General features: G+C 38.8%; 1 protein-coding gene across 6 annotated transcripts in view; it reads right to left on the bottom strand.

The window, feature by feature from the left end:
• The window catches only part of kaznb (kazrin, periplakin interacting protein b), a 272644-nt gene that overhangs the window by 14019 nt on the left and 231274 nt on the right, over positions 1 to 27351 (bottom strand). For 4 of the 6 annotated variants that reach the window (XM_061888872.1, XM_061888862.1, XM_061888879.1 and 1 more), the window contains 5 exons: positions 21389 to 21525; positions 21135 to 21305; positions 16645 to 16825; positions 16240 to 16373; positions 6308 to 6431 (listed from right to left, as the gene is read on the bottom strand). In XM_061888872.1, coding sequence (XP_061744856.1) covers positions 6308 to 6431; positions 16240 to 16373; positions 16645 to 16825; positions 21135 to 21305; positions 21389 to 21525 — 747 coding nt within the window. Of the gene's footprint in view, positions 1 to 547; positions 6432 to 16239; positions 16374 to 16644; positions 16826 to 21134; positions 21306 to 21388; positions 21526 to 27351 lie in introns of those variants that run through there. The other 2 variants (XM_061888896.1, XM_061888905.1) reach the window with 2 other exon arrangements.

Here is a 27351-nt window from a genome sequence, read left to right as displayed (position 1 = left end):
GCTTGTAAGTACTCTGTGATTGTGCGCTGCCGAACATGCTCCTCTGCTCGTAAACCAGCAATGACATTTTCTAGAGGGGGTATAGTACCGAATATGATTCATTCGTATCCCGTTACTATACCAATACCGGTATATTGTACAACCCTAGAACCCATGCTCCAGTACTTTTAAACATGCAAACCCGAAGTAGGCAATAAACAAGATGACTTAGAATGGCCTTTACAGTAAATAACAGGAGTGTGTTTTAGTAAAGTGACTACCTGATGATGATGAGGACGAGGAGGAGGAGGAGGAAGGTTAATAAGACCACTAGAAACATGAAAAACATTAGAGACACTGGGATTATTCCTCAATTATTCATGGAGGATATGTTTACCTCATTCATCCTCTCATGCAAGGTCCAGTAGTTCTTAAAAGGGCTAAAAAAAAAAATTAAAACAAATAATGTGTGCAGCGGACCAGAGTGATGTGAATAATCCCCCAGGAATCTAATCGGTTAAAATGTTGAAAGAGGAAAAAGACAAACAACACTACACTCATCACTGGCTTCATTGCGTGTCTTCATTGTTTTATTCGTAATGAAAATAGGATTTCATATCGTCTCCTTTAAGTCTTCCTTTGTTTTTGTTTTTTTTTCAGTTTGAATAAAATACTTCAATGGATGTCATCTTTTATTCCACAATATTAGAGAGTTTTACACAAAGCAGGGGAAAAAACACAACCAGGGGGAGGAGGGGGAACCTTGCATTTACAATGCAAGTTGGAGATAAGGAAGAAAGAAAGAAAGGGATGACGATGTTTTGGCAATGAATGGGTGAATGAGTGAACAACTGAAAGCGGCGACGACAACGCAACAGAAAGTAAGTCGTGCAGATGTTTCTTACTCTAACAGGCTTGTGGGCTAATATCGTAATTCCTCAAATAGCCGCTGGGAGCATTAATTTACTCATCTTCGGATTGGTAAACCAGGCGTTTAAACGTGCATTAGAGGTGTGGCATTAAAAATAAATCCTTTTTGTCAGTTCGTACGAAGAAAAATCATGTATTTATCCATTTAAACCAGGGGTGTCAAACTCATTTTAAATGGGGGGGTGGCACATGGAGGAAAATGTACTCCCAAGTAAGCCGGACTGGTAAAATCACGGCAGGATAACTTAAAAATAAAGACAGATTTTTTTTTGTTTGTTTGTTTAAAAATAGAACAAGCACATTCTGAAAATGTACAAATCATAACTTTGTTGTTTTTTCTGTTTTACACATACATGTTGCGGTTAATAATTTATTTGTGGTGATCACCTACTCAGTGGCCTAGTGGTTAGAGCAGGGGTGCCAAACGTACAGTTTTATTCGGCCCGCAGGATGAGTATAACAATTGGTCGACATTTTTGAATGAAAGAAACTGCTGTTCTAAATGTGTCCACTGGATGTCGCAATAGCAATTTTTTGTATCTTTGTAGATGATGCTACATATGTAAAAAAAAATAAAATAAAATAAACCACATGATGTTAGTGCACCAGTTGTGGAAAATGAGCAAAGTACATGAAGACATCAAGTACATCAAGAAAGTTTGATCACATTACGCCTGTACTGGCTCACCTGCACTGGCTTCCTGTGCACTCAAGATGTGACTTTAAGGTATTACTACTTACGTATAAAATACTACATGGTTTAGCTCCATCCTATCTTGCAGATTGTATTGTACCATAGGCAAGAAATCTGCGTTCAAAAGACTACGGCTTATTAGTGATTCCAAAGCCCAAAAAAAGTCTGCGGGCTATAGAGCGTGTTCCGTTCGGGCTCCAGTACTCTGGAATGCCCTCCCGGTAACAGTTTGAGATGCTACCTCAGTAGGAGCATTTAAGTCTCACCTTAAAACTCATCTGTATACTGTAGCCTGTAAATAGACCTCCTTTTTAGACCAGTTGATCTGCCGCTTCTTTTCTTTTTCTCCTCTGTTCCCCCCTCCCTTGTGGAGGGGGTCTGGTCCGATGACCATGGATGAAGTACTGGCTGTCCAGAGTCGAGACCCAGGACGGCCCGCTCGTCGGGACCCAGGATGGACCGCTCGCCTGTGTATCGGTTGGGGACATCTCTACGCTGCTGATCCGCCTCCCCTTGGGATGGTTTCCTGTGGACGGGACTCTCGCTGCTGTCTTGGATCCGCTTTTAACTGGACTCTCGCGGCTGTGTTGGAGCCACTATGGATTGAACTTTCACAGTATCATGTTAGACCCGCTAGAAAACCATTGCTTTCGGTCCCCTAGAGGAGGGAGGTTGCCCACATATGAGGTCCTCTCCAAGGTTTCTCATAGTCAGCATTGTCACTGGCGTCCCACTGGGTGTGAATTCTCCCTGCCCACTGGGTGTGAGTTTTCCTTGCCCTTGTGTGGGTTCTTCAGAGGATGTCGTAGTCGTAATGGTTTGTCCAGTCCTTTGAGACATTTGTGATTTAGGGCTATATAAATAAACATTGATTGATTGATTGATAAATAAATAACTTGCTGTAATTATCCGTCCATTTTTTCTACCGCTTATTCCTTTTGGGGTCGCAGGGGGTGCTGGTGCCTATCTCAGCTACAATCGGGTGGAAGGCGGGGTACACCCTGGACAAGTCGCCACCTCATTGCAGGGCCTGCTGTAATTAGATTTTGATATTTTTGATTTTTATTTTGATGGATTGAAAATTAACCCCAATGAGTTGACTGATGAACATTATCACATAATTTATTCAGAAAGTATAAATAACAACAAATAAAAATATAACACAAACATGTATGTGTAAAAAACATAATGATTTGTACATTTTCAGAATGTGCTTATTCTATTCTTAAACAAAGAAAACGATCTGAAGTTGTCTTTATTTTTAAGTTATCGTGCCGTGATTTTACCAGTCCGGTCCACTTGAGAGTAAATTTTTCTCCATGTGGCCCCCCATTTAAAATGAGTTTGACACCCCTGATCTAAACAAATAACAGAGCATATGACGCCAAAACGGCAATGGCAACATACATTCAATATTATCATATTAATTATTCAGAAAGTATAAATAACGACAAAAAAAAGATAGCGTAGAATTAACCACAACATGTAAGTGTAAATAACCCCGACAAAATTATGATTTGTACATTTTCAGAATGTGCTTGTTCTATTTTCAAACAAAGAAAACAATCTGAAGTTGTCTTTATTTTTAAGTTATTGTGCCGTGATTTTGGGAGTAGATTTTTCTCCCCCGATCTAAAATGAATTTGACACCCCTGGTTTAGATTGTCCGCCCTGACATCGGTAGGTCGTGAGTAGAGATGTCCGATAATGGCTCTTTTGCCGATATCCCAATATTGTCCAACTCTTAATTACCGATATCAACCAATACCGATATATACAGTCGTGGAATTAACACATTATTATACCTAATTTTGTTGTGATGCCCCGCTGGATGCATCAAACAATGTAACAAGGTTTTCCAAAATAAATCAACTCAAGTTATGGAAAAAATGCCAACATGGCTCTGCCGTGTTTATTATTAAAGTTACAAAGTGCATTAGTGTTTTAGCGGGGGCACTACCGGGGGATGTATATTGTAGTGTCCCTGAAGAGTTAGTGCTACAAGGGGTTCCGGGTATTTGTTCTGTTGTGTTTATGTTGTGTTACGGTGCGGATGTTCTCCCGAAATGTGTTTGTCATTCTTGTTTGGTGTGGGTTCACAGTGTGGCGCATATTTGTAACAGAGTTAAAAATGTTTATACGGCCACCCTCAGTGTGACCTGTATAGCTGTTGACCTAGTATGCCTTGCGTGTGTGAAAAGCCGTCGATATTATGTGATTGGGCCCCCCCCCCCCCCCCGCCGAGTCATAATAATTGCCCAGGCTGGTGGAGCAGGTACTGTAATTACAGGCACCTCTTAAGGGGGTGTTTAATAGCATTTTGAGGAAAAACGATATTAGGGTGACCTTTATTGCCTAAATGCGCTTTTTATTTTATAATAATTTTTTTTTACTGTTTTAAAAGCTAATAACCTACTTTGTGATGTGATATAACTGCATAATCAGCACTTAAGCAGCTCCTATTATTTTACGTAACGTAGGGACATTTAAATGACAGTTTTTTCTTTTTTATATTAACAAAGCAACATATTGGCAATGTACGGAGGCCCTAAAGGGACATGAGAAAAAATAATTTGGGGAGGACACTTTTTTTTTTTTTTTTTTTTTAGATATGTATCTCGTGCGCACGAAATATTTATCACGTGCGCACGAGAAAGCATTGGATGCGTCCGCGTGGTTGGAGGTATGTGTGAAAATGCAAGTTTAGGAGTTAATTCGGCTGTATTTCCAACTAAGACGTTACCCCGCAATCTCCCGTGTTTCAGCAGTGTTTTCCTTCCGCTGCCCTGGATCTGGACTGCATCCCTCGTTCCTCGACTCCTCGCTCACCCCTGGACTATGACGCCTTTCCCTCGCCCCAGATCACCTGCCTGCCAATGGAATACCTCGTTCCTCGTTCAACACTTTAGTAACACACACTTCAGTTAAATTCTACACATTATCTTACACCATACACACTCTTGAGTTTTGTCACACTTAATTTCCTTAGTTTATTAGTTAGTATTGTTTATTATTCTTATTATATATATATTGACTATATATGTAGTGAATTATTGAACATTTCCTCTACCTCTGGTGTCTGTTTGCTGTCACCTCACCTTAGTCAAGACACAACACTTTTGCAAAGTAGTTTTGACGATGAATTGATTCTTTGAGACTTTTATTAGTAGATCGCACAGTATAGTAGATATCCCGTAAAATTGACCACTAAATGGTAACACCCGAATAAGTTTTTCAACTTGTTTAAGTCGGGGTCCACGTTAATCAATTCATGGAGCCGTCTCCTTCCTCTGAGTTCAACACCCTTTGGGTCAAGTTCTTTAAGAATTAAGCGTACCTCTTCTTTACCTAAAAACCACGCACACACATCCAATGCTTTCTCGTGCTCACGTGAAACATATCTCGTGGCACGTGATACATATCTCGTGCGCACGCAAAAGTTTCTTGTGCGCAAGAGATAGATATCTAAAAATACACATCAAAATTGTTTTTTCCTCATGTCCCTTTAGGGCGGGGGTCGGCAACCCGCGGCTCTTTAGCGCCGCCCTAATGGCTCTCTAGAGATTTTTCCAAAATATATGAAAAATGGAAAAAGATGATGGGGGAAAAAAAACATATTTTTTGTTTTAATATTGTTTCTGTAGGAGGACAAACATGACACAAACCTCCGTAATTGTTAAAAAGCACACTGTTTATATTAAACGTGCTTCACTGATTCGAGTATTTGACGAGCGCCGTTTTGTCCTACTAATTCTGGCTGTCCTTGAACTCACCCTAGTTTGTTTACATGTATAACTTTCTCCGACTTCCTAAGACGTGTTTTATGCCACTTCTTTTTCTGTCTCATTTTGTCCACCAAACTTTTAACGTTGTGCATGAATGCACAAAGGTGAGTTTTGTTGATGTTATTGACTTGTGTGGAGTGCTAATCAGACATATTTGGTCACTGCATGACTGCAAGCTAATCGATGCTAACATGCTATCTAGGCTAGCTGTATGTACATATTGCATCATTATGCCTCATTTGTAGTTATATTTGAGCTCATTTAGTTTAATTTGAAGTCCTCATAATTCAATTGATATCTCATGACAAACTATCGGTATGTAATAAGGCTTTTCATTTTTTGCGGCTCCATACGGATTTGTTTTTGTATTTTTGTTCCAATGTGGCTCTTTCAACAATTGGGGTTGCCGACCCCTGCTTTGGGGGTTCTGTAGCAATGTGTCCAAAAAAAAAACAACTGCTTAAAGCCAACGAGGTTGTGTGAAATGGGCTGGCTGTGTGGGATAAAAAGTGTGGTAAATGTAAAAAAAAAAAAAAAAAAAAAAAATTTGAACATTAAAGACACTCCTATTTTGACATGAACAGCAGTCCTTCAAGTCTCCAGTTGTAGAAAATGAAAAAGACAAGTTGAAGATAATACAGCATGTGTACACATTGAGTGATAATAACCCCATGTATATATTTATATGCATGTAAACGTATATACATATGCATACATCTATAAATATATATATAATTTACATACATACAATCTGAGGATAATATACTATACATTTGATGGAGAAGCAGTCTCTTTTAGGCTATGACACACACCTTCAAATACACACACGCACGCACGCATACACACACACACGCGCTCACACACACTCGGCATCACCAGTCGGCATCCTCCTCTATGTAATAATTGGGTGTGGCAGTACCATCAAACAGGCCCGGGTCCAGTGACTTGCGCTGCTTTCCTCGGGCGAAGACGCGTGACAGGGAGCCTAAAGTCATCTTCTCCTTTTTCTTCTTACGCTTCTGGTCTTCCAGGTCCTCCATGGACTGAAACACACACACACACACATACACACACACACACACTTAGGATGTGTTCACACTTGTCGTGATTGGTTCGGTTCAAATGCACCGTGGTGTGTCTGATCCATTTGATCCAGACCAATGGAGAGAGGAGTCTTGGACTACGGCGTTGAAAATGAAAACCTATCTTGTACAGAAATATAAAACATCATCCTTTCCAAATATTACTGTTTATAAGGAAATAATGGTAACACTTTATTATGGGGAACATATTCACCATCAATTAGTTGCTAATTAACATGCAAATTAATAAAATATTGGCTCTTAATTAGTAGAGCTGTCCGATTGTGGCTTTTTTGCCGATATCCGATATTGTCCAACGCTTGGCTACCGATTCCGATATCAACCGATACCTATATAAACAGTCGTGTAATTAACACATTATTATGCAACTTTCCTTATTTTCTGGTACCTGTATTTTCTGGTGTATTTGAGAGCTGCATAAGTCCTGAAAATTTGCGCAGGTCCGCCATTGTAGTCCGTGGTGACGACGTCGTCGATAAGCTTCTTTATTTTCTTTATTTTCTCTATTTTCTCGTTATGGGGCATTCACCCTCGGCCGTTGCCATTTCTAATATAAGGTATTGTAAAGTTCTAACTAGAGAGGTCCGATAATGGCTTTTCTGCCGATATCCGTATTCCGATATTGTCCAACTCTTAATTACCAATATATACAGTCGAGGAATTAACACGTTATGCAACTTTTCTTATTTTCTGGTACCTGCTGATGTGTATTTGAGAGCTGCATAAGTCCTGAAAATGTGCGCACATCCGCCATTGTAGTCCGTGGTGACAACATCGTCGATAAGCGTCTTCATTTTCTCTATCTTCTTGTTATGGGGCATTCACCCTCGGCTGTTGCCATTTCTAATATAAGGTAGTGTAAAGTTTTAACTAGAGATGTCCAATAATGGCTTTTATGCCGATATCCATATTCCGATATTGTCCAACTCTTAATTACCAATATATACAGTCGTGGAATTAACACATTATTATGCAACTTTTCTTATTTTCTCGTACCTGCTGATGTGTATTTGAGAACTGCATAAGTCCTGAAAATTTGCGCAGGTCCGCCATTGTAGTCCGTGGTGACAACATCGCTGATAAGCTTCTTCATTTTCTCTATTTTCTTGTTATGGGGCATTCACCCTCGGCTGTTGCCATTTCTAATACAAGGTAGTGTAAAGTTCTAACTAGAGATGTCCGATAATGGCTTTTCTGCCGATATCCGTATTCCGATATTGTCCAACTCTTAGTTACCAATATATAAAGTCGTGGAATTAAGACATTATTATGCAACTTTTCTTATTTTCTGGTACTTGCTGATATGTATTTGAGAGCTGCATAAGTCCTGAAAATTTGTGCAAGTCCGCCATTGTAGTCCGTGGTGACACCGTCGTCGATAAACTTCTTCTTTTTCTCTATCTTCTTGTTATGGGGCATTCACCCTCGGCTGTTGCCATTTTGTAATATAAGGTAGTGTAAAGTTCTGACTAGAGATGTCCGATAATGGCTTTTCTGCCGATATCCGTATTCCGATATTGTCCAACTCTTAATTACCAATATATACAGTCGCGGAATTAACACATTATTGTGCAACTTTTCTTATTTTCTGGTACCTGCTGATGTGTATTTGAGAGCTGCATAAGTCCTGAAAATTTGCGCACATCCGCCATTGTAGTCCGTGGTGACACCGTCGTCGATAAGCTTCTTCTTTTTCTCTATTTTCTTGTTATGGGGCATTCACCTTCGGATGTTGCCATTTCTAAAATAAAGTAGTGTAAAGTTCTAACTCGAGATGTGCCGATATCCGATATTTCGATATTGTCCAACTCTTAATTACTGATATATACAGTCGTGGAACTAACACATTATTTTGCCTAATTTTGTTGTGATGCCCCGCTGGATGAATTAAACAATGTAACAAGGTTTTCCAAAATAAATCAACCGAAGTCATGGGGAAAAAATTGCCAACATGGCACTGCCATATTTATTATTGAAGTCAAAAAAGTGCATTATTTTTTTTAACATGCCTCAAAACAGCAGCTTGGAATTTGAGACATGCTCTGCCTGAAAGAGCATGATGAGGTTGAGGTGGGCGGGGTTGAGGGTAGCGGTGGGTGTATATTGTAGCGTTCCGGAAGAGTTAGTGCTGCAAGGGGTTCTGGGTATTTGTTCTGTTGTGTTTATGTTGTGTTACGGTGCAGATGTTCTCCCGAAATGTGTTTGTCATTCTTGTTTGGTGTGGGTTCACAGTGTGGCGCAAATTTGTAACAGTGTTAAAGTTGTTTATACGGCCACCCTCAGTGTGACCTGTATGGCTGTTGCCCTAGTATGCATTGCATTCACTTGTGTGTGTGGAAAACCGTAGATGTTATGTGATTAGGCCGGCACGCAAAGGCAGTGCCTTTAAGGTTTATAAGCGTGCTGAACTTCTCCCTACGTCCGTGTACCACTGTGTTGTTGAGGTCTGTGGAGAAAAGTACAAGGTGGTTGGGGGGTTGGAGGGTGTATATATTTTCAGGTATTTCATATATATATATATACATATATATATATACATATATATATATATATACATATATATATATATATATGTATATATATATATATATACATATATATATACATATATATATATATATACATATATATATATATATACATATATATATATATATACATATATATATACATATACATATATATATATATATACATATATATATACATATACATATATATATATATATATATATATATATATATATATATATATATATATATATATAATAAGTATATCCGTTCGGCCACCGTGTTCAATGGAGAGGTCTCATACCCCTGTCCCTTCGAGCTGTCCTGGATGAACTGAAATTATTTTTTCCCAATCATTTTGGAACTTGCAAGCGTACTACTTCTTCTTACTCGTAGTCGCCATGTCTCTTCTTCGTTCTTCTGCCTCGTCTCTGTTATGTTTTTGGACATTAATACTTGCCGTAGTTTCGAAGCAATGCATGATGGGAATCCGGATGTTGTGTGTCAGTGTGTTAACGTGCCGGCTGGAATAAACACATCCTGAGAAATAGCTCTGTGCCTGCCTACTTTATGGGTTATAGATAAACCTATGAAGAACGGAGACATATATAATAGTCTCCTTTTCAGGTTGTAGAGGACGCTAAAGGCAGTGCGTTTAAGGCACGCCCCCAATATTGTTGTCCGGGTGGAAATCGGGAAAAATTTGGGATAATTGTTGCCCCGAGAGATTTTTGGGAGGGGGACAGAAATTCGGGAGTCCCGGGAGGGTTGGCAAGTATGCATCTGCTGTGGGAACGAGAAACACACAAGCCTCCACCAGGGGGCAGTGTAGTGTACCCATATGTAAAACCTCTTTTGCACAATCAGCCAGGGGTGTCAAACTCATTTTAGCTCTGGGGCCGCATGGAGTAAAAATCTCTGCACACGCGGGTTGAACCTTTAAAATAAAGGCATTAAAACTAAAAAATAAAGACAACTTCAGATTGTTTTCTTCGTCTTACTTTGCCCACAACGAGAACAAACACATTCTGAAAATATTACAATAAAAATATAGAAAAAGGTCAAGTTTAGCTATAGATCCATGAAGGAAAGAAGAAAATAAATGAATGTTTATAACTGAATACATTTACACATGCATTATTTTTTTTTAATGAATGAAGTAACGTTTATGTCAACCTTTTTCCAAAATAATATAGAATGTGAGATATAACAGGACAACGCATACATTTATCATTTGTTTTCAAAACGCTTACAAAAAAGTGGTGCCCCAATAATTTACTGTGGGACTCCATTTTTATGACTGGATGGGGTCCTAGGACCCCGTTTTGAAAATTCCTAGCGCCAACACTGATGGACTATATGTGCGTGCAGGGCCGGATCTAATACTAATCAAATAAGATCCCGGGGGCCATAGGTAATTCATATTTAGTCCCTGGGCCTTGTCTGACACATAGGATCTATTGTGTGACTTAAATGTCAAAATATGTTTATGTTTACATAAAAACAAACAAAAAAAGAAAATAAGAAAATTATCCATCCGTCAAATTATAATTAAAAAAAATAAAAAAATAAAAAAATGAACAGATAATACATAAATAAATGGTAAAAACTCCCTTTTCAATCAGATGTTATCGAACATAACAGCGTATATAAAACAAAATAAAGAAAAACAGGTCACAATAGTTTGCTGAAAGAAGTACCGTATTTCCTTGAATTGCCGCCGGGGCGCTAATTATTTTAAAACTTCTTCTCACTCCTGTGCTTACCAGAGGCATGCGGTAAAAGTAAGCATGCGCTAATTATCTTAAAACCTCTTCTCACTCCTGCGCTTACCAGAGGCATGCGGTAAAAGTAAGCATGCGCTAATTATTTTAAAACCTCTTCTCACTCCTGCGCTTACCAGAGGCATGCGGTAAAAGTAAGCATGCGATATTTATTTTAAAACCTGTTCTCACTCCTGTGCTTACCAGAGGCATGCGGTAAAAGTAAGCATGCGCTAATTATTTTAAAACCTCTTCTCACTCCTGTGCTTACCAGAGGCATGCGGTAAAAGTAAGCATGCGCTAATTATTTTAAAACCTCTTCTCACTCCTGTGCTTACCAGAGGCATGCGGTAAAAGTAAGCATGCGCTAATTATTTTAAAACCTCTTCTCCCTCCTGTGCTTACCAGAGGCATGCGGTAAAAGTAAGCATGCGCTCATTATTTTAAAACCTCTTCTCACTCCTGTGCTTACCAGAGGCATGCGGTAAAAGTAAGCATGCGCTAATTATTTTAAAACCTCTTCTCACTCCTGTGCTTACCAGAGGCATGCGGTAAAAGTAAGCATGCGCTAATTATTTTAAAACCTCTTCTCACTCCTGCGCTTACCAGAGGCATGCGGTAAAAGTAAGCATGCGCTAATTATTTTAAAACCTCTTCTCACTCCTGTGCTTACCAGAGGCATGCGGTAAAAGTAAGCATGCGCTAATTATTTTAAAACCTCTTCTCACTCCTGTGCTTACCAGAGGCATGCGGTAAAAGTAAGCATGCGCTCATTATTTTAAAACCTCTTCTCACTCCTGTGCTTACCAGAGGCATGCGGTAAAAGTAAGCATGCGCTAATTATTTTAAAACCTCTTCTCCCTCCTGTGCTTACCAGAGGCATGCGGTAAAAGTAAGCATGCGCTCATTATTTTAAAACCTCTTCTCACTCCTGTGCTTACCAGAGGCATGCGGTAAAAGTAAGCATGCGCTAATTATTTTAAAACCTCTTCTCACTCCTGTGCTTACCAGAGGCATGCGGTAAAAGTAAGCATGCGCTAATTATTTTAAAACCTCTTCTCACTCCTGTGCTTACCAGAGGCATGCGGTAAAAGTAAGCATGCGCTAATTATTTTAAAACCTCTTCTCCCTCCTGTGCTTACCAGAGGCATGCGGTAAAAGTAAGCATGCGCTCATTATTTTAAAACCTCTTCACACTCCGGCTCTTACCAGGAGCATGTGGTAAAAGTAAGCATGCGCTAATTATTTAAAAACCTCTTCTCACTCCTGCGCTTACCAGAGGCATGCGGTAAAAGTAAGCATGCGCTAATTATTTTAAAACCTCTTCTCACTCCTGTGCTTACCAGAGGCATGCGGTAAAAGTAAGCATGCGCTAATTATTTTAAAACCTCTTCTCACTCCTGCGCTTACCAGAGGCATGCGGTAAAAGTAAGCATGCGATATTTATTTTAAAACCTCTTCTCACTCCTGCGCTTACCAGAGGCATGCGGTAAAAGTAAGCATGCGCTAATTATCTTAAAACCTCTTCTCACTTCGGCACTTACCAGAGGCATGCAGTAAAAAATTGAGTGTGATGTAAGCTTGGACCTTAAATCCTACTGAATAGGTCTTAATCTTCTCCCCTTTATGCGATTTAAGGCAGGCACATACAATATGCCCTGCGGCAATTCAAGGAAATACGGTAATTTGTAACTGTAATTGGTTACTTTTTTGGGCACAGAAGTAATCACAGCATCTAAAATTGTTGCAGGTTGCAGCGATACAACTCAAGAAGGTCAGCCTGCACACCTTCCAAAATGATGCGATCTTGAGGACAGTATCGACCTCTCCCGTCAAATCCACTGACGCAAAAATGGGACGGACCAAGAGAGAGAGATGAGTGTAATCCGCATCAATTATTTGAATTTGTCTGACTTTGTAGTAGAAAGTTTTTGTTCGTGGTTTGGATGGAAGAAAGTGAAGTGAAGTGCATTGTATTTATATAGCGCTTTTCTCTAGTGACTCAAAGCGCTTTACATAGTGAAACCCAATATCTAAATTACATTTAAACCAGTGTGGGTGGCACTGGGAGCACGTGGGTAAAGTGTCTTGCCCAAGGACACAACGGCAGTGACTAGGATGGCAGAAGCGGGAATCGAACCTGCAACCCTCAAGTTGCTGGCACGGCCACTCTACCAACCGAGCTATACCGCCCCACACAAGAAAATTGAAAGACCTTCAAGCTAAATGTATATCGTGAAAATCAGGAATGCTATCGAGGGGAGTAAAACCTAGTCAGAACCAGCGGCGATCAAAACGGAGAGAAAAAGAAAGTATTTTAAGCCCCAAACCAGTGAAGTTGGCACGTTGTGTAAATGGTAAATAAAAACAGAATACAATGATTTGCAAATCCTTTTCAACTTATATTCAATTGAATGGACCGTAAAGAAAAGATATTTAACGTTCAAACTGGAAAACTTTGATATTTGTGGCAAATATTTGTCATGTCTGTTGATCATGTTTTTGTTTGGCCATGTGTTTGTTTTTTGGACACTCAGTTCCTGTTTTTGCACTTCCTTGTTTGTTTTGTTTCCATGACTACCCACTAGTTTTCACCTGTCCTTATGTCACGCACCTGTCTCACGTTTTGCACTCGCACACCTGTCACTAATCACCACAGCACTATTTAAACCTGGCGACTTTACCTTTACCCACGTCATGCCATGCTACCTCTGTCACTCATGCCGATCCATAGTTTTGCTTCTTGTCATGCCACGTAAGTTTTGTTTATTAATGCCACGGTTAGTGTCTTTTGTCCGTAGTTCTGCCTTGGTGCTAGTCTTTTGTTTTCATTTGTCAAGTTTGTTCTCCGCCATTGTGCGCGCCTTTTGTTTGGTTAATTTTTGTAGTTTGTTAGTGTTATTAACAAACATGTACTTACATTCACGTCTTGCCCGCGCCAACTTTCCTTTGCCTTCAGGAAAAAAAACCCCCATAGTCCACGTTTTGACAATATTAGCTCATTTGGAATTTGATGACTGCAGCATGTTTCAAAAAAGCTGGCACAAATGGCAAAAAAGACGGAGAAAGTTGAGGAATGCTCATCCAATACTTATTTGGAACATCTCACAGGTGAACAGGCTAATTGGGAACAAGTGGGTGCCATGATTGGGTATAAAAGCAGCTTCCATAAAATGCTCAGTCTTTCACAAACAAGGATGGGGCGAGGGTCACCACTTTGTGAAAAAAATGTGTGAGCAAATTGTCGAACAGTTTAAGAACAACATTTTTCAACAAGCTATTGCAAGGAATTTAGGGATTTCACCATCTACGGTACTTATTATCATTAAAAAGGTTCAGAGAATCTGGAGAAATCCCTGCACGTAAGCGATGATACTACGGACCTTGGATCCCTCAGGCAGTACTGCATCAAAAAGCAACATCATTGTGTAAAGGATATCACCACATGGGCTCAGGAACACTTCAGAAAACCACTGTCAGTAACTACAGTTTGTCGCTACATCTGTAAGTGCAAGTTACAACTCTACTATGCAAAGCCAAAGCCATTAATCAACAACACCCAAAAACACCGCTGGCTTCGCTGGGCCGGAGCTCATCTAAAATGGACTGATACAAAGTGGAAAAGTGTTCAGTGGTCTGACGAGTCCAGGTATCAAATTGTTTTTGGAAATTGTGACATAGTGTCCTCCGGACAAAAGAGGAAAAGAACCATTTGGATTGTTATAGACGCAAAGTTCAAAAGCCAGCATCTGTGATGGTATGGGGGTGTATTAGTGCCCAAGGCATGGGTAACTTACACACTTGTAAAGGCACCATGAATACTGAAAGGTGCATACATGATTTGGAGCAACATATGTTGCCATCCAAGCAACGTTATCATGGACGCCCCTGCTTATTTCAGCAAGACGCTGCCAAAAAATCAAGTTTCTCAGTTCGAACATTAAATATCTTGCAGTTTGTTCAATTGAATATAAGTTAAAAAAGGATTTGCAAATCATTGTATTCTGTTTTTATTTACGGATTGCACAACGTTCCAACTTCACCGGTTTTGGGCTTTACGCACAACAATACTTACTCTCTACAACAGGGGTCACCAACCTTTTTGAAACCAAGAGCTACTTCTTGGGTACTGATTAATGCGAAGGGCTACCAGTTTGATACACACTTAAAAAAATTGCCAGAAATCGCCAATTTGCTCAATTTACCTTTAATAAATAAATCTATATATATAAAAAAAATGGGTATCTCTGTCCGTCATTCCGTTGTAATTTTTTTTTCCTTTTACGGAAGTTTTTTTGTAGAGAATAAATGATGAAAAAAACCACTTAATTGAACGGTTTAAAAGAGGAGAAAACAAGAAAATAAAAGGAAAATTGAATGTTGAAACATAGTTTATCTTCAATTTCGACTCTTTAAAATTCTAAATTCAACCGAAAAAAAGAAAAGAAAAACTAACTAATTCGAATCTTTTTTTAAAAATAAAAAAATAATTAATGGAACATCATTAGTAATTTTTCCTGATTAAGATTAATTTTTAGAATTTTGATGACATGTTTTAAATAGGTTAAAATCCAATCTGCATTTTGTTAGAATATATAACAAATTGGACCAAGCTATATTTCTAAAAAAGACAAATCATTATTTCTTCTAGATTTTCTATAACAACATTTTTAAAAGAAATTCAAAATACTTTGAAATAAGATTTAAATTTGATTCTAAAGATTTTCTAGATTTGCCAGTATATATTTTTTGAATTTTAATCATGATAAGTTTGAAGAAATATTTCACAAATATTCTTCGTTGAAAAAACAGAAGCTAAAATGAAAAATTAAATGAAAATGTATTTACTATTCTTTACAATAAAAAAAAAAATACTTGAACATTGATTTAAATTGTCAGGAAAGAAGAGGAAGGAATTTAAAAGGTAAAAAGGTAGTGTATAAAAATCCTAAAATCATTTTTAAGTTGTATTTTTTCTCTAAAATTGTCTTTCTGAAAGTTTTAAGAAGCAAAGTAAAAAGATACATGAATTTATTTAAACAAGTGAAGACCAAGTCTTTAAAATATTTTCTTGGATTTTCAAATTCTATTTGAGTTTTGTCTCTCTTACAATTAAAAATGTCGAGCAAAGCGAGACCAGCTTGCTAGTAAATAAATAAAATAAAAAAATAAAAAAGATTCAGCTCACTGGTAAGTGCTGCTATTTTTAGAACAGGCCAGCGGGCCACTCATCTGGTCCTTACGGGCAACCTGGTGCCCGCGGGCACCGCGTTGGTGACCCCTGCTCTACAATATATATTTGGTGTTCATATTTTTGTCTGTCAAGCACGACTTTATCGGATTTACCTTATTTCTTACGGGCTTTCTGCCTGATCTTTATTAGTCCACCGATATAAGACCACCACCATTACCACCAAGAAGCACCACACACACACCCACACACACCAAGACCACAACGGGCGATGAGGGCTTACATTGCAGAGCGAGTGAGTCCGGTGGCGAGGAGAGTTGATGTCGCTGGGCGTGGACGAGCGGTCCCCGTCTGCGGCCGAGGCGTCCGAGATGACGGACGGCTGCCGCGAGTGGCAGGGGCTAATCTTGACCACAGCTAGGGGGCGCCACACACACACGCACACACACACACACACACACACACACACACCAGAAAACCCACAGTTAGTATTAGAAACCTGGAAGAATCCCATCTGTTAGTCAGTTTGAAAAGCCAAGATATAGACACTCCATTAGGTACACCTGCACCTAGAACGCCACCCAACAATCCACACATTGTGCAATAGATTTAGGACTTGAAAAGGTGTACCTAATCAAGTGTCTCGCGAAAGAGAGAGAGACGGGAGGGCGTAGAAGACGAGCTATACCTTGTCTGTCCGCGTTGTGTCCGTGGTGGAGCGTTTGCTGGCTCTGCCGGATGGCGGCGGTCAGCGGGAGGTCGGCCTGCATCACCCACTCCTGACTGCCGTTCACCACGGGCTCAGTCGTGGACGCCAACGAGTGGCGCTTCGGTACATCTTTCGTCAGCGTGGCCAGAGACTGCTTCGCCTTAAGAAAACAGAAACACAAAGTTGCGTTGTTTAGGATAGTCTATGACTCGGGTGTCAGCATTGATTGATTGAGACTTTTATTGGTAGATTGCACAGTAATGAAGTGCAGTCAATTATATTTACAAACCCCGTTTCCATATGAGTTGGGTAATTGTGTTAGATGTAAATATAAACGCAATACAATGATTTGCAAATCATTTTCAACCCATATTCAATTGAATGCCACTACAAAGACAATATATTTGATGTTCAAACTCATAAACTTTATTTTTTTTTTGCAAATAATAATTAACTTAGAATTTCATGGCTGTAACACGTGCCAAAGTAGTTGGGAAAGGGCATGTTCACCACTGTGTTACATCACATTTTCTTTTAACACTCAATAAACGTTTGGGAACTGAGGAAACTAATTGTTGAAGCTTTGAAAGTGGAATTCTTTCCCATTCTTGTTTTATGTCGAGCTTCAGTCGTTCAACAGTCCGGGTTCTCCGTTGTCGTATTTTACGCTTCATAATGCGCCACACATTTTCCATGGGAGACAGGTCTGGACTGCAGGCGGGCCAGGAAAGTAACCGCACTCTTTTACTACGAAGCCACGCTGTTGTAACACTTGTCTTGCTGAAATAAGCAGGGGCGTCCATGATAACATTGGTTGGATGACAATATATGTTGCTCCAAAACCTGTATGGACCTTTCAGCATTAATGGTGCCTTCACAGATGTGTAAGTTACCCATGCCTTGGGCACTGATACACCCCCATACCATCAGAGATTTGCGCCTAGAACAATCCGAATGGTTATTTTCCTCTTTGTTCTAGAGGACACCACGTCCTCTGTTTCCAAATATAATTTGAAATGTGGACTCGTCAGAGCACAGAACACCTTTCCACTTTGCATCAGTCCATCTTAGATGAGCTCGGGCCGAGCCAAGCCGGCGGCGTTTCATGATATTGTTGATAAATGGGTTTGGCTTTGCATAGTAGAGCTTTAACTCGCACTCACAGATGTAGCGACCAACTGTAGTTACTGACAGTGGTTTTATGAAGTGTTCCTGAGCCCATGTGGTGATATCCTTTACACACTGATCTTGCTTACGTGCAGTGATTTCTCCAGATTCTCTGAACTTTTTGATGATTTCACGGACAGTAGATGGTAAAATCCCTAAATTCCTTGCAACAGTTCGTTGAGAATTGTGTTCTAAAACTGTTCGACAATTTGTGGGATGTTCCATATAAGTGTTTGATGAGCATTCCTCAACTTTATCAGCATTTATTGCCACCTTTCCCAATTTCTTTGTCATGTGTTGCTGGCATCAAATTCTAAAGTTAATGATTATTTGCAAAAAGAAAAATGTTTATTAGTTTGAACATCAAATATGTTGTCTTTGTAGCATATTCAACTGAATATGGGTTGAACATGATTTGCAAATCATTGTATTCCGTTTATATTTACATCTAACACAATTTCCCAACTCATATGGAAACGGGGTTTGTATACAGCGCTTTTCTCTAGTGACTCAAATAACTTTTACATAGTGAAACCCAATATCTAAGTTACATTTAAACCAGTGTGGGTGGCACTGGGAGCAGGTGGGTAAAGTGTCTTGCCCAAAGACACAACGGCAGTGACTCGGATGGTGGAAGCGGGGAACGAACCTGGAACTCACAAGTTGCTGGCACGGCCACTCTACCAACTGAGCTATATAAATGTACCACCCCCAGTACAGTACATATTCCGTACAATTGACCACTAAATGGTAACACCCGAATAAGTACGAAAATACGTTTCTCAACTTGTTTAAGTCGGGGTCCACGTTAAACAATTCATGGTAAACCCGCGGCTCTTTAGCGCCGCCCTAGTGGCTCCCTGGACCTGTAAAAAAGGAAAAAGACAGAGAAAACAATATATATTTTTTGCAGGAGAACAAACCTTCCTACTTGTTAGAAAGCCCACTGTTTATATTAAACATGATTCTCTGATAAGAGGGTATGGAGAGCGCCGTTTTGTCCAACTCATTCCAGCAACCCTTGAACTCATCTTAGTTTGTTTACATTGGGGGTCGGCAACCCGCGGCTCTAGCGCTGCCCTAGAGGCTCTCTGGAGCTTTTTCAAAAATGTATAAACGGTGGAAAAAGATGAGGAAAAAATATAAAAATATATTTTTTGTTTTAATATAGTTTCTGTAGGAAGACAAACATGACACAAACCTCCCTAATTGTTATAAAGCACACTGTTTTTATTAAACATGCGTCATTGATTTGAATATATGTTGAGCGCCGTTTTGTCCTACTAATTTTGGCGGTCCTTGAACTCACCTAAGTTTGTTTACATGTATAACTTTCTACGGCTTTCCAAGACATGAGCCACTTCTTTTTCTGTCTCATTTTGTCCACCAAAGGTTTAACGCTGTGCATGAATGCACAGAGGTGAGTTTTGTTGACGTTATTGACTTGTGTGGAGTGATAATCAGACATATTTGGTCACTGCATGACTGCAAGCTAATCGATGCTAACATGCTATTTAGACTAGCTCTATGTACATATTGCATCATTATGCCTCATTTTTAGCTATATTTGAGCTAATTTAGTTTCTTTTAAGTCCTCTTAATTCTGTATGTGATATGGCTTTTACTTTTAAGCGGCTCAAGACATATTTGTTTTTGTATTTTTGGTCCAATATGGCTCTTTCAACATTTTAGGATGCCTAACCACTGGTTTACATGTACAACTTTCTCCGATGCTGCCACTCCTCCTTTGTCTCATTTTGTCCACCAAACTTTTTGTTCTGTGCGCGAATGCACAAACGTGAGCTTTGTCGGTGTTATTGACTTGTTGGAGTGCTAATCAGGCATGACTGCAAGCTAATCGATGCTAACATGCTATTTAGGCTAGCTGTATGTATATACTGCATCATTATGCCTCGTTTGTCGGTATATTTGAGCTCAATTAATTTCCTTTACTTATGTCCTCTGTGTATTTAATTTATATTTGCATGTCTCATGACACATCATCTGTATTATAATATTGGCTGCAATTTTGATAACACATGCCAATACGGCCTTTTTAGTTTACTAAATTGCAATTTTAAATTTCCCGCGAAGTGTCGTGTTGAAAACGTCGCGGTATGATGACTCGTATGATGACGCTTTTAGCCTTTAGCCACACAAACACAGCCGGTGTTTCCTATTTTAAAATTCCCGTAGGTGTAGCTTTACTATGGAACAGAGCGGTCTAACAAACATGAATCCCGACCACATGTCAACCGGGAGTTTTCGGTGAGAAAATTGTGGTGATAAGTCGGCTCTTACCGGAGACATCAGCGGAGATTCCGTCCTGCTGCAGCTGCGTGACTTCCCTCAGAGCCACTCGCGATCAACACACCCGTGGCCACACCCTTCCGACTTTCAGGTACTATTTAATCTCACTAAAACCCTAGCAACACAATAGGCAGATAAGGGATTTTCCAGGATTATCCTAGTAAATGTGTCTAATAACATCTGAATCGCTCCCACTGCAATCGCCTTTTTTTTTCTTCTTCTAGTCCTTCACTCTAGATTTCCTCATCCACGTATCTTTCATCCTCGCTCAAATTAATGGGGAAATTGTCGCTTTCTCGGTCTGAATCGCTCTTGCTGCTGCTGGCCATGATTGTAAACAATGTGAGGATGTGAGGAGCCCTACAACCCGTGACGTCATGCGCACATCGTCTGCTACTTCCGGTACTGGCAATGCTTTTTTATTAGCGACCAAAAGTTGCGAACTTTATCGTCGATGTTCTCTACTAAATCCTTTTCAGCAAAAATATGGCAATATTGCAAAATGATCAAATATGACACATAGAATGGACCTGCTATCCCCGTTTGAATAAGAAAATCTCATTTCAGTAGGCCTTTAACGTTCATATGCTAAAATATTTCTTCGGGTACTTACCAGTTACGTTGGAACAGAAAGTGTATACATAATTCTAGTTAATACGGTCAGGCTTTTATTTTGAAGTTTACTTTGCACTGAATAGGAAGTCTGTGTGTGCACGTTTAATCAAAGAAGTTAATCATTAACACTGAGATGAATGGAAAAAATTCATGACATTGATGTGTTTTATATATATCCATCCATCCATTCCTACCGCTTGTCCCTTTTGGGTTAGCGGGGGGTACTGGAGCCTATCTCAGCTGCATTCAGGCGGAAGGCGGGGTACACCCTGGACATCACAGGGCCAACACAAATAGACAGACAACATTCACACACTAGGGACCAATTTAGTTTTGCAAATCAACCTATCCCCGAGATATGACGTCCAAAAACTGACCATGGTAAGCTCCGCCTCCAGCTCCTTGATCCTGTTCTCCTTCATGTCCAGCTGAGAGCGCAGTATGTTGGCCTGCTCCGTGGCCTCTTTGGTCTGCCTCCTCAGGTCCCACTTCTCCCTCTCTAGCACGTCTTTCTCCCTGGCGAGGACCTTCACCGCGTCCTCGCTCTCCTGCAAGAACGCACGCGGCGGACAATGAGAGGTGGCCATCGGCTTGCAATGTTTTCGTGAGCGTTTGTTAGGTCAAGTGTTACCTTTCGATGCTGGTCGTAGTTTCGTATGAATTCTCTGAGCTGGTCCTCTCTGCTCTCCAGTGTTGTGTACAGCTGCTGCATCTGACTCGTCAGGTCGCCCTTCTCCCCTTTTAGACGCTTACGGTCGGCTTTCATTGCTGTAAAGCACAACGTGTACATGTCAAACCTCAGCGATTATGTGGTTTTCTACACCATAATTCATCTGTTTATAGTGTGAATGATCCAAAGAACTCGCACATGTGGTTTTTCATCACCAAAATTCATCTGTTAATTGTGTGTATGCCCCAAAGCATTCACACCTGGTTTTTCTACACTAAAATAATCAATTTATTATTGTGTGAATGCTCCAAAGCATTCAAGCATGTGGTTTTTCAAAACCAAAATTCATCTGTTTGTAGTGTGAATGCTCAAAAGCATTCACACATGTGGTTTTTCAAAAACAAAATTCATTTGTTTATAGTGTGAATGCTCCAAAGCACTCGCACATGTGGTTTTTCATCACCAAAATTAATCTGTTAATAGTGTGAATGCTCAAAAGCATTCACACAAGTGGTTTTTCAACACCAAAATTCACCTGTTTGTATGACTGCTCCAAAACATTCACACATGTGGTTTTTCTACACCAAAATTCATCTGTTTAGTGTGAATGCTTCAAAGCATTCACACGTGGTTTTTCTACACCAAAATTCATCTGTTTATAGTGTGAATGCTCCAAAGCATTCACACATTTGGGTTTTGTACACCAAAATTCATCTATTTATAGTGTGAATGCTCCAAAGATTCACACATGTGGTTTTTGTACACCAAAATTCATCTGTTTATAGTGTGACTGCTCCAAATCATACACACGTGGGTTTTCAACAACAAAATTCATCTGTTTGTTGTGTATGCTCCAAAGTATTCACACATGGGTTTTCTACACCAAAATAATCTATTTATTATTGTGTGAATGCTCCAAAGCATTCACACGTATGGTTTTTCTACACCAAAATCGATTAGTTTATTGTGTGGATGCTCCAAAGCATTCACACATGTGGTTTTTCAACACCAAAATTCATCTGTTAATTGCGTGTATGCTCCAAAGCATTCACACATATGGTTCTCTACACCAAAATTAATCTGTTTGTGTGACTGCTCCAAAACATTCACACATGTGTTTTTTCTACACCAAAATTCATCTGTTTATAGTGTGAATGCTCAAAAGCATTCACACATATGGTTTTTCAACATCAAACTAATCTATTTATTATTGTGTGAATGCTCCAAAGCATTCACACGTGTGGTTTTTCAACACCAAAATTCATCTGTTTATTGTGCTATGCTCCAAAGCATTCACACATATGGTTTTTCTACACCAAAATAATCCATTTATTATTGTGTGAATGCATTCACGCATGTGGTTTTTCAACACCAAAATTCATCTGTTTATAGTGTGAATGCTCCAAAGCATTCACACATGTGGTTTTTCAACACCAAAATTCATCTGTTTATAGTGTGAATGCTCAAAAGCATTCACACATGGGGTTTTTCAACACCAAAATTCATCTGTTAATTGTGTGTATGCTCCAAAGCATTCACATATATGGTTTTCCTACACCAAAATAATCTATTTATTATTGTGTGAATGCTCCAAAGCATTCACACGTGGTTTTTCAACACCAAAATTCATCTGTTAATTGTGTGTATGCTCCAAAGCATTAACATATATGTTTTTTCTACACCAAAGTAATCTATTTATTATTGTGTGATTGCTCAAAAGCATTCACACATGTGGTTTTTGTACACCAAAATTCATCTGTTTATAGTGTGAATGCTCTTTGGCATTCAAACATGTGGTTTTTGTACACCAAAATTCTTCTGTTTATAGTGTGACTGCTCCAAAGCATACACACTTGGGTTTTCAACACCAAAATTCATCTGTTAATTGTGTGTATGCTCCAAAGCATTCACATATGTGTTTTTTCAACACCAAAATTAATCTGTTAATTGTGTGTATGCTCCAAAGCATTCACATATATGTTATTTTCTACACCAAAATAATCTATTTATTATTGTGTGATTGCTCCAAAGCATTCACACATGTGATTTTTCTACACCAAAATAATTCATTTATTATTGTGTGAATGCTCCAAACCATTCACATATATGGTTTTTCAACACCAGAATTAATCTGTTTATGGTGTTAATGCTCCAAAGCATTCACACTTGTGGTTTTTCAACACCAAAATTCATCCATTAATTGTGTATGCTCCAAAGCATTCAAACATATGGTTTTTCTACACCAAAATAATCAATTTATTATTGTGTGAATGCTCCAAAGCATTCACACGTATGGTTTTTATACACCAAAATGAATGTGTTTATCATCAATCAATCAATCAATGTTTATTTATATAGCCCCAAATCACAAACGTCTCAAAGGACTGCAGAAATCCTTACGACTACAACATCCTCGGAAGAACCCACACATATTGTGTGGATGTTCCAAAGCATTCACACATGTGGTTTTTCAACACCAAAATTCCTCTGCTAATTGTGTGTATGCTCCAAAGCATTCACACATATGGTTCTCTACACCAAAATTCATCTGTTTGTGTGACTGCTCCAAAACATTCAAACATGTGGTTTTTCAACACCAAAATTAATCAGTTTTTTGTGTGAATGCTCAAAAGCATTCACACGTGTGTTTTTTAACACCAAAATTCATCTGTTAATTGTGTGTATGCTCCAAAGCATTCACACATATGGTTCTTTACACCGAAATTAATTTGTTTGTGTGACTGCTCCAAAACATTCAAGCATGTGGTTTTTCAAAACCAAAATTCATCTGTTTGTAGTGTGAATGCTCAAAAGCATTCACACATGTGGTTTTTCAAAAACAAAATTCATTTGTTTATAGTGTGAATGCTCCAAAGCACTCGCACATGTGGTTTTTCAACACCAAAATTAATCTGTTAATAGTGTGAATGCTCAAAAGCATTCACACAAGTGGTTTTTCAACACCAAAATTCACCTGTTTGTATGACTGCTCCAAAACATTCACACATGTGGTTTTTCTACACCAAAATTCATCTGTTTGGTGTGAATGCTTCAAAGCATTCACACGTGGTTTTTCTACACCAAAATTCATCTGTTTATAGTGTGAATGCTCCAAAGCATTCACACATGTGGGTTTTGTACACCAAAATTCATCTGTTTATAGTGTGAATGCTCCAAAGATTCACACATGTGGTTTTTGTACACCAAAATTCATCTGTTTATAGTGTGAATGCTCAAAAGCATACACACATAGGGTTTTTCAACACCAAAATTCATCTGTTAATTGTGTGTATCCTCCAAAGCATTCACATATATGGTTTTTCTACACCAAAATAATCTATGTATTATTGTGTGAATGCTCCAAAGCATTCACACGTATGTTTTTTATACACCAAAATTAATCTGTTTATTGTGTGGATGTTCCAAATTATTCACACTTGTGGTTTTTCAACACCAAAATTAATCTGTTAATTGTGTGTATGCTCCAAAGCATTCACACGTGTGGTTTTTCAACACCAAAATTCATCTGATTATAGGGAGAATGCTCAAAAGCATTCACACATAGGGTTTTTCAACACCAAAATTCATCTGTTAATTGTGTGTATACTCCAAAGGATTCACATATATGGTTTTTCTACACCAAAATAATCTATGTATTATTGTGTGAATGCTCCAAAGCATTCACACGTATGTTTTTTATACACCAAAATTAATCTGTTTATTGTGTGGATGTTCCAAATTATTCACACTTGTGGTTTTTCAACACCAAAATTAATCTGTTAATTGTGTGTATGCTCCAAAGCATTCACACGTGTGGTTTTTCAACACCAAAATTCATCTGATTATAGGGAGAATGCTCAAAAGCATTCACACATAGGGTTTTTCAACACCAAAATTCATCTGTTAATTGTGTGTATACTCCAAAGGATTCACATATATGGTTTTTCTACACCAAAATAATCTATGTATTATTGTGTGAATGCTCCAAAGCATACACATATGTGTTTTTTTTAACACTAAAATTCTTCTGTTTATTGTGCTGTGCTCCAAAGCATTCACACATATGGTTTTTCTACACCAAAATAATCAATTTATTATTGTGTGAATGCTCCAAAGCATTCACACACGTGGTTTTTCAACTCCAAAATTCATCTGTTAATTGTGTGTACGCTCCAAAGCATTCACGCATCTTTTAATTTGTTTTGATTTATTTATTGATTTGTTGAATCATTTGACATGTTTGCTGTTTGTATTTAATGTAATTTTGTTTATTTAATCAGTTGTTTAAATAAAAAATAGATTGAGATGTGCCGTAAAAGCACAATTCAAAAGCAAACTAATAGAATTAAAAAAGTTATATTTTTGCATTGAAATTTCTTTCTTCTTTTTTTTTTTTTTTTTTTTACAGTAATGGCAGCAATTATTTCATTTTCATATTTTTATAAATATTTATATGAGTTATTTTTATTTACCTATCCATCTTTTTTTTTTTTACAATATTCTTCCAGTAGACAGCAGAAGATACACAACTTGTTTTGGTATTTTGTATTTTAAAACTGTAGGAATTCCCCAAAGTGCAGACTTTAAGCCTGAATGTGCAGCAGAAAGCCACAAGAGGGCACTGCAAGGACCCCCTCAATGACTGTCCCAAGGAAAAGAAACATGGTGTCGGGATTAAAAATAATCCAACTCTCCACTTTGTAAAACTGCACCTCACGTGAAGTATGCCGAGGTCAGCATTCCTTCCATGTCAAGCGCTCGCCTCCCATTCATATTTGATCCTCCACATTCCAAACCTGTTTAGTTACACAACACACGACTAGGCCATCATCATCGACACTGTTGCCTAACTGGATCGAAACTGTGCCGTGTTGCGTAACGTCTCGGCTTGTTTTGTCCTGCTCAGAAACAATTCTAATTGGCGTCTGCATCGATATGGGGCATTAATATTTCAGAACAACGCTCCCGTGCGTTGATGCGTTTGACATTGGAAAGCTGGAAACTCGTCTGTTCCGAGGTCAAAAATAAACACCTTCGTTAACTGTGCAGGCGATGTTTTAAGTAAACAAGTGCAATAATAGTATGTTTCTTTTCTGTGTGAATGACACTTAAGCAACACAAAGGCAACAATTTTGCAGCATAACAAAAGGCGAGGCAGCGTCTGTCTGCAATGCAAAGTTGCAAGCAACTGTTTCAGTATTCTCCACACGCAACTTTTTATTATCTGATTGCAGGATGCGGCATCACTGTGTGAAAGTGCGCATAGTTGCAGCTGTTTCCCCGCTTTGCCCTTGTTCTTTGTACAAACCCCGTTTCCATATGAGTTGGGACGTTGTGTTAGATGTAAATATAAACAGAATACAGTAATTTGCAAATCATTTTCAACCCATATTCAGTTGAATATGCTACAAAGACAACATATTAGATGTTCAAACTGATAAACATTTTTTTTGTGCGCAAATAATCATTAACTTTAGAATTTGATGCCAGCAACACGTGACAAAGAAGTTGGGAAAGGTGGCAATAAATACTGATAAAGTTGAGGAATGCTCATCAAACACTTATTTGGAACATCCCAAAGGTTAATTGGGAACAGGTGGGTGCCATGATGGGGTATAAAAACAGCTTCCCAAAAAATGCTCAGTCTTTCACAAGAAAGGATGGGGCGAGGTACCCCCCTTTGTCCGCAACTGCGTGAGCAAATAGTCAAACAGTTCAAGAACAAGGTTTCTCAAAGTGCAATTGCAAGAAATTTAGGGATTTCAACATCTACGGTCCATAATATCATCAAAAGGTTCAGAGAATCTGGAGAAATCACTCCACGGAATATGGCCGGAAACAAACATTGAATGACCGTGACCTTCGATCCTTCAGACAGCACTGTATCAAAAACCGACATCAATCTCTAAAGGATATCCCCACAT

Source organism: Nerophis ophidion, linkage group LG02 (genome assembly GCF_033978795.1).
Source record: "Nerophis ophidion isolate RoL-2023_Sa linkage group LG02, RoL_Noph_v1.0, whole genome shotgun sequence".
In the NCBI taxonomy this organism is placed as follows: Eukaryota; Metazoa; Chordata; class Actinopteri; order Syngnathiformes; family Syngnathidae; genus Nerophis; species Nerophis ophidion.
Note: the sequence above shows the minus strand (reverse complement) of the source record. Positions and strands in the feature narration are given on the sequence as shown.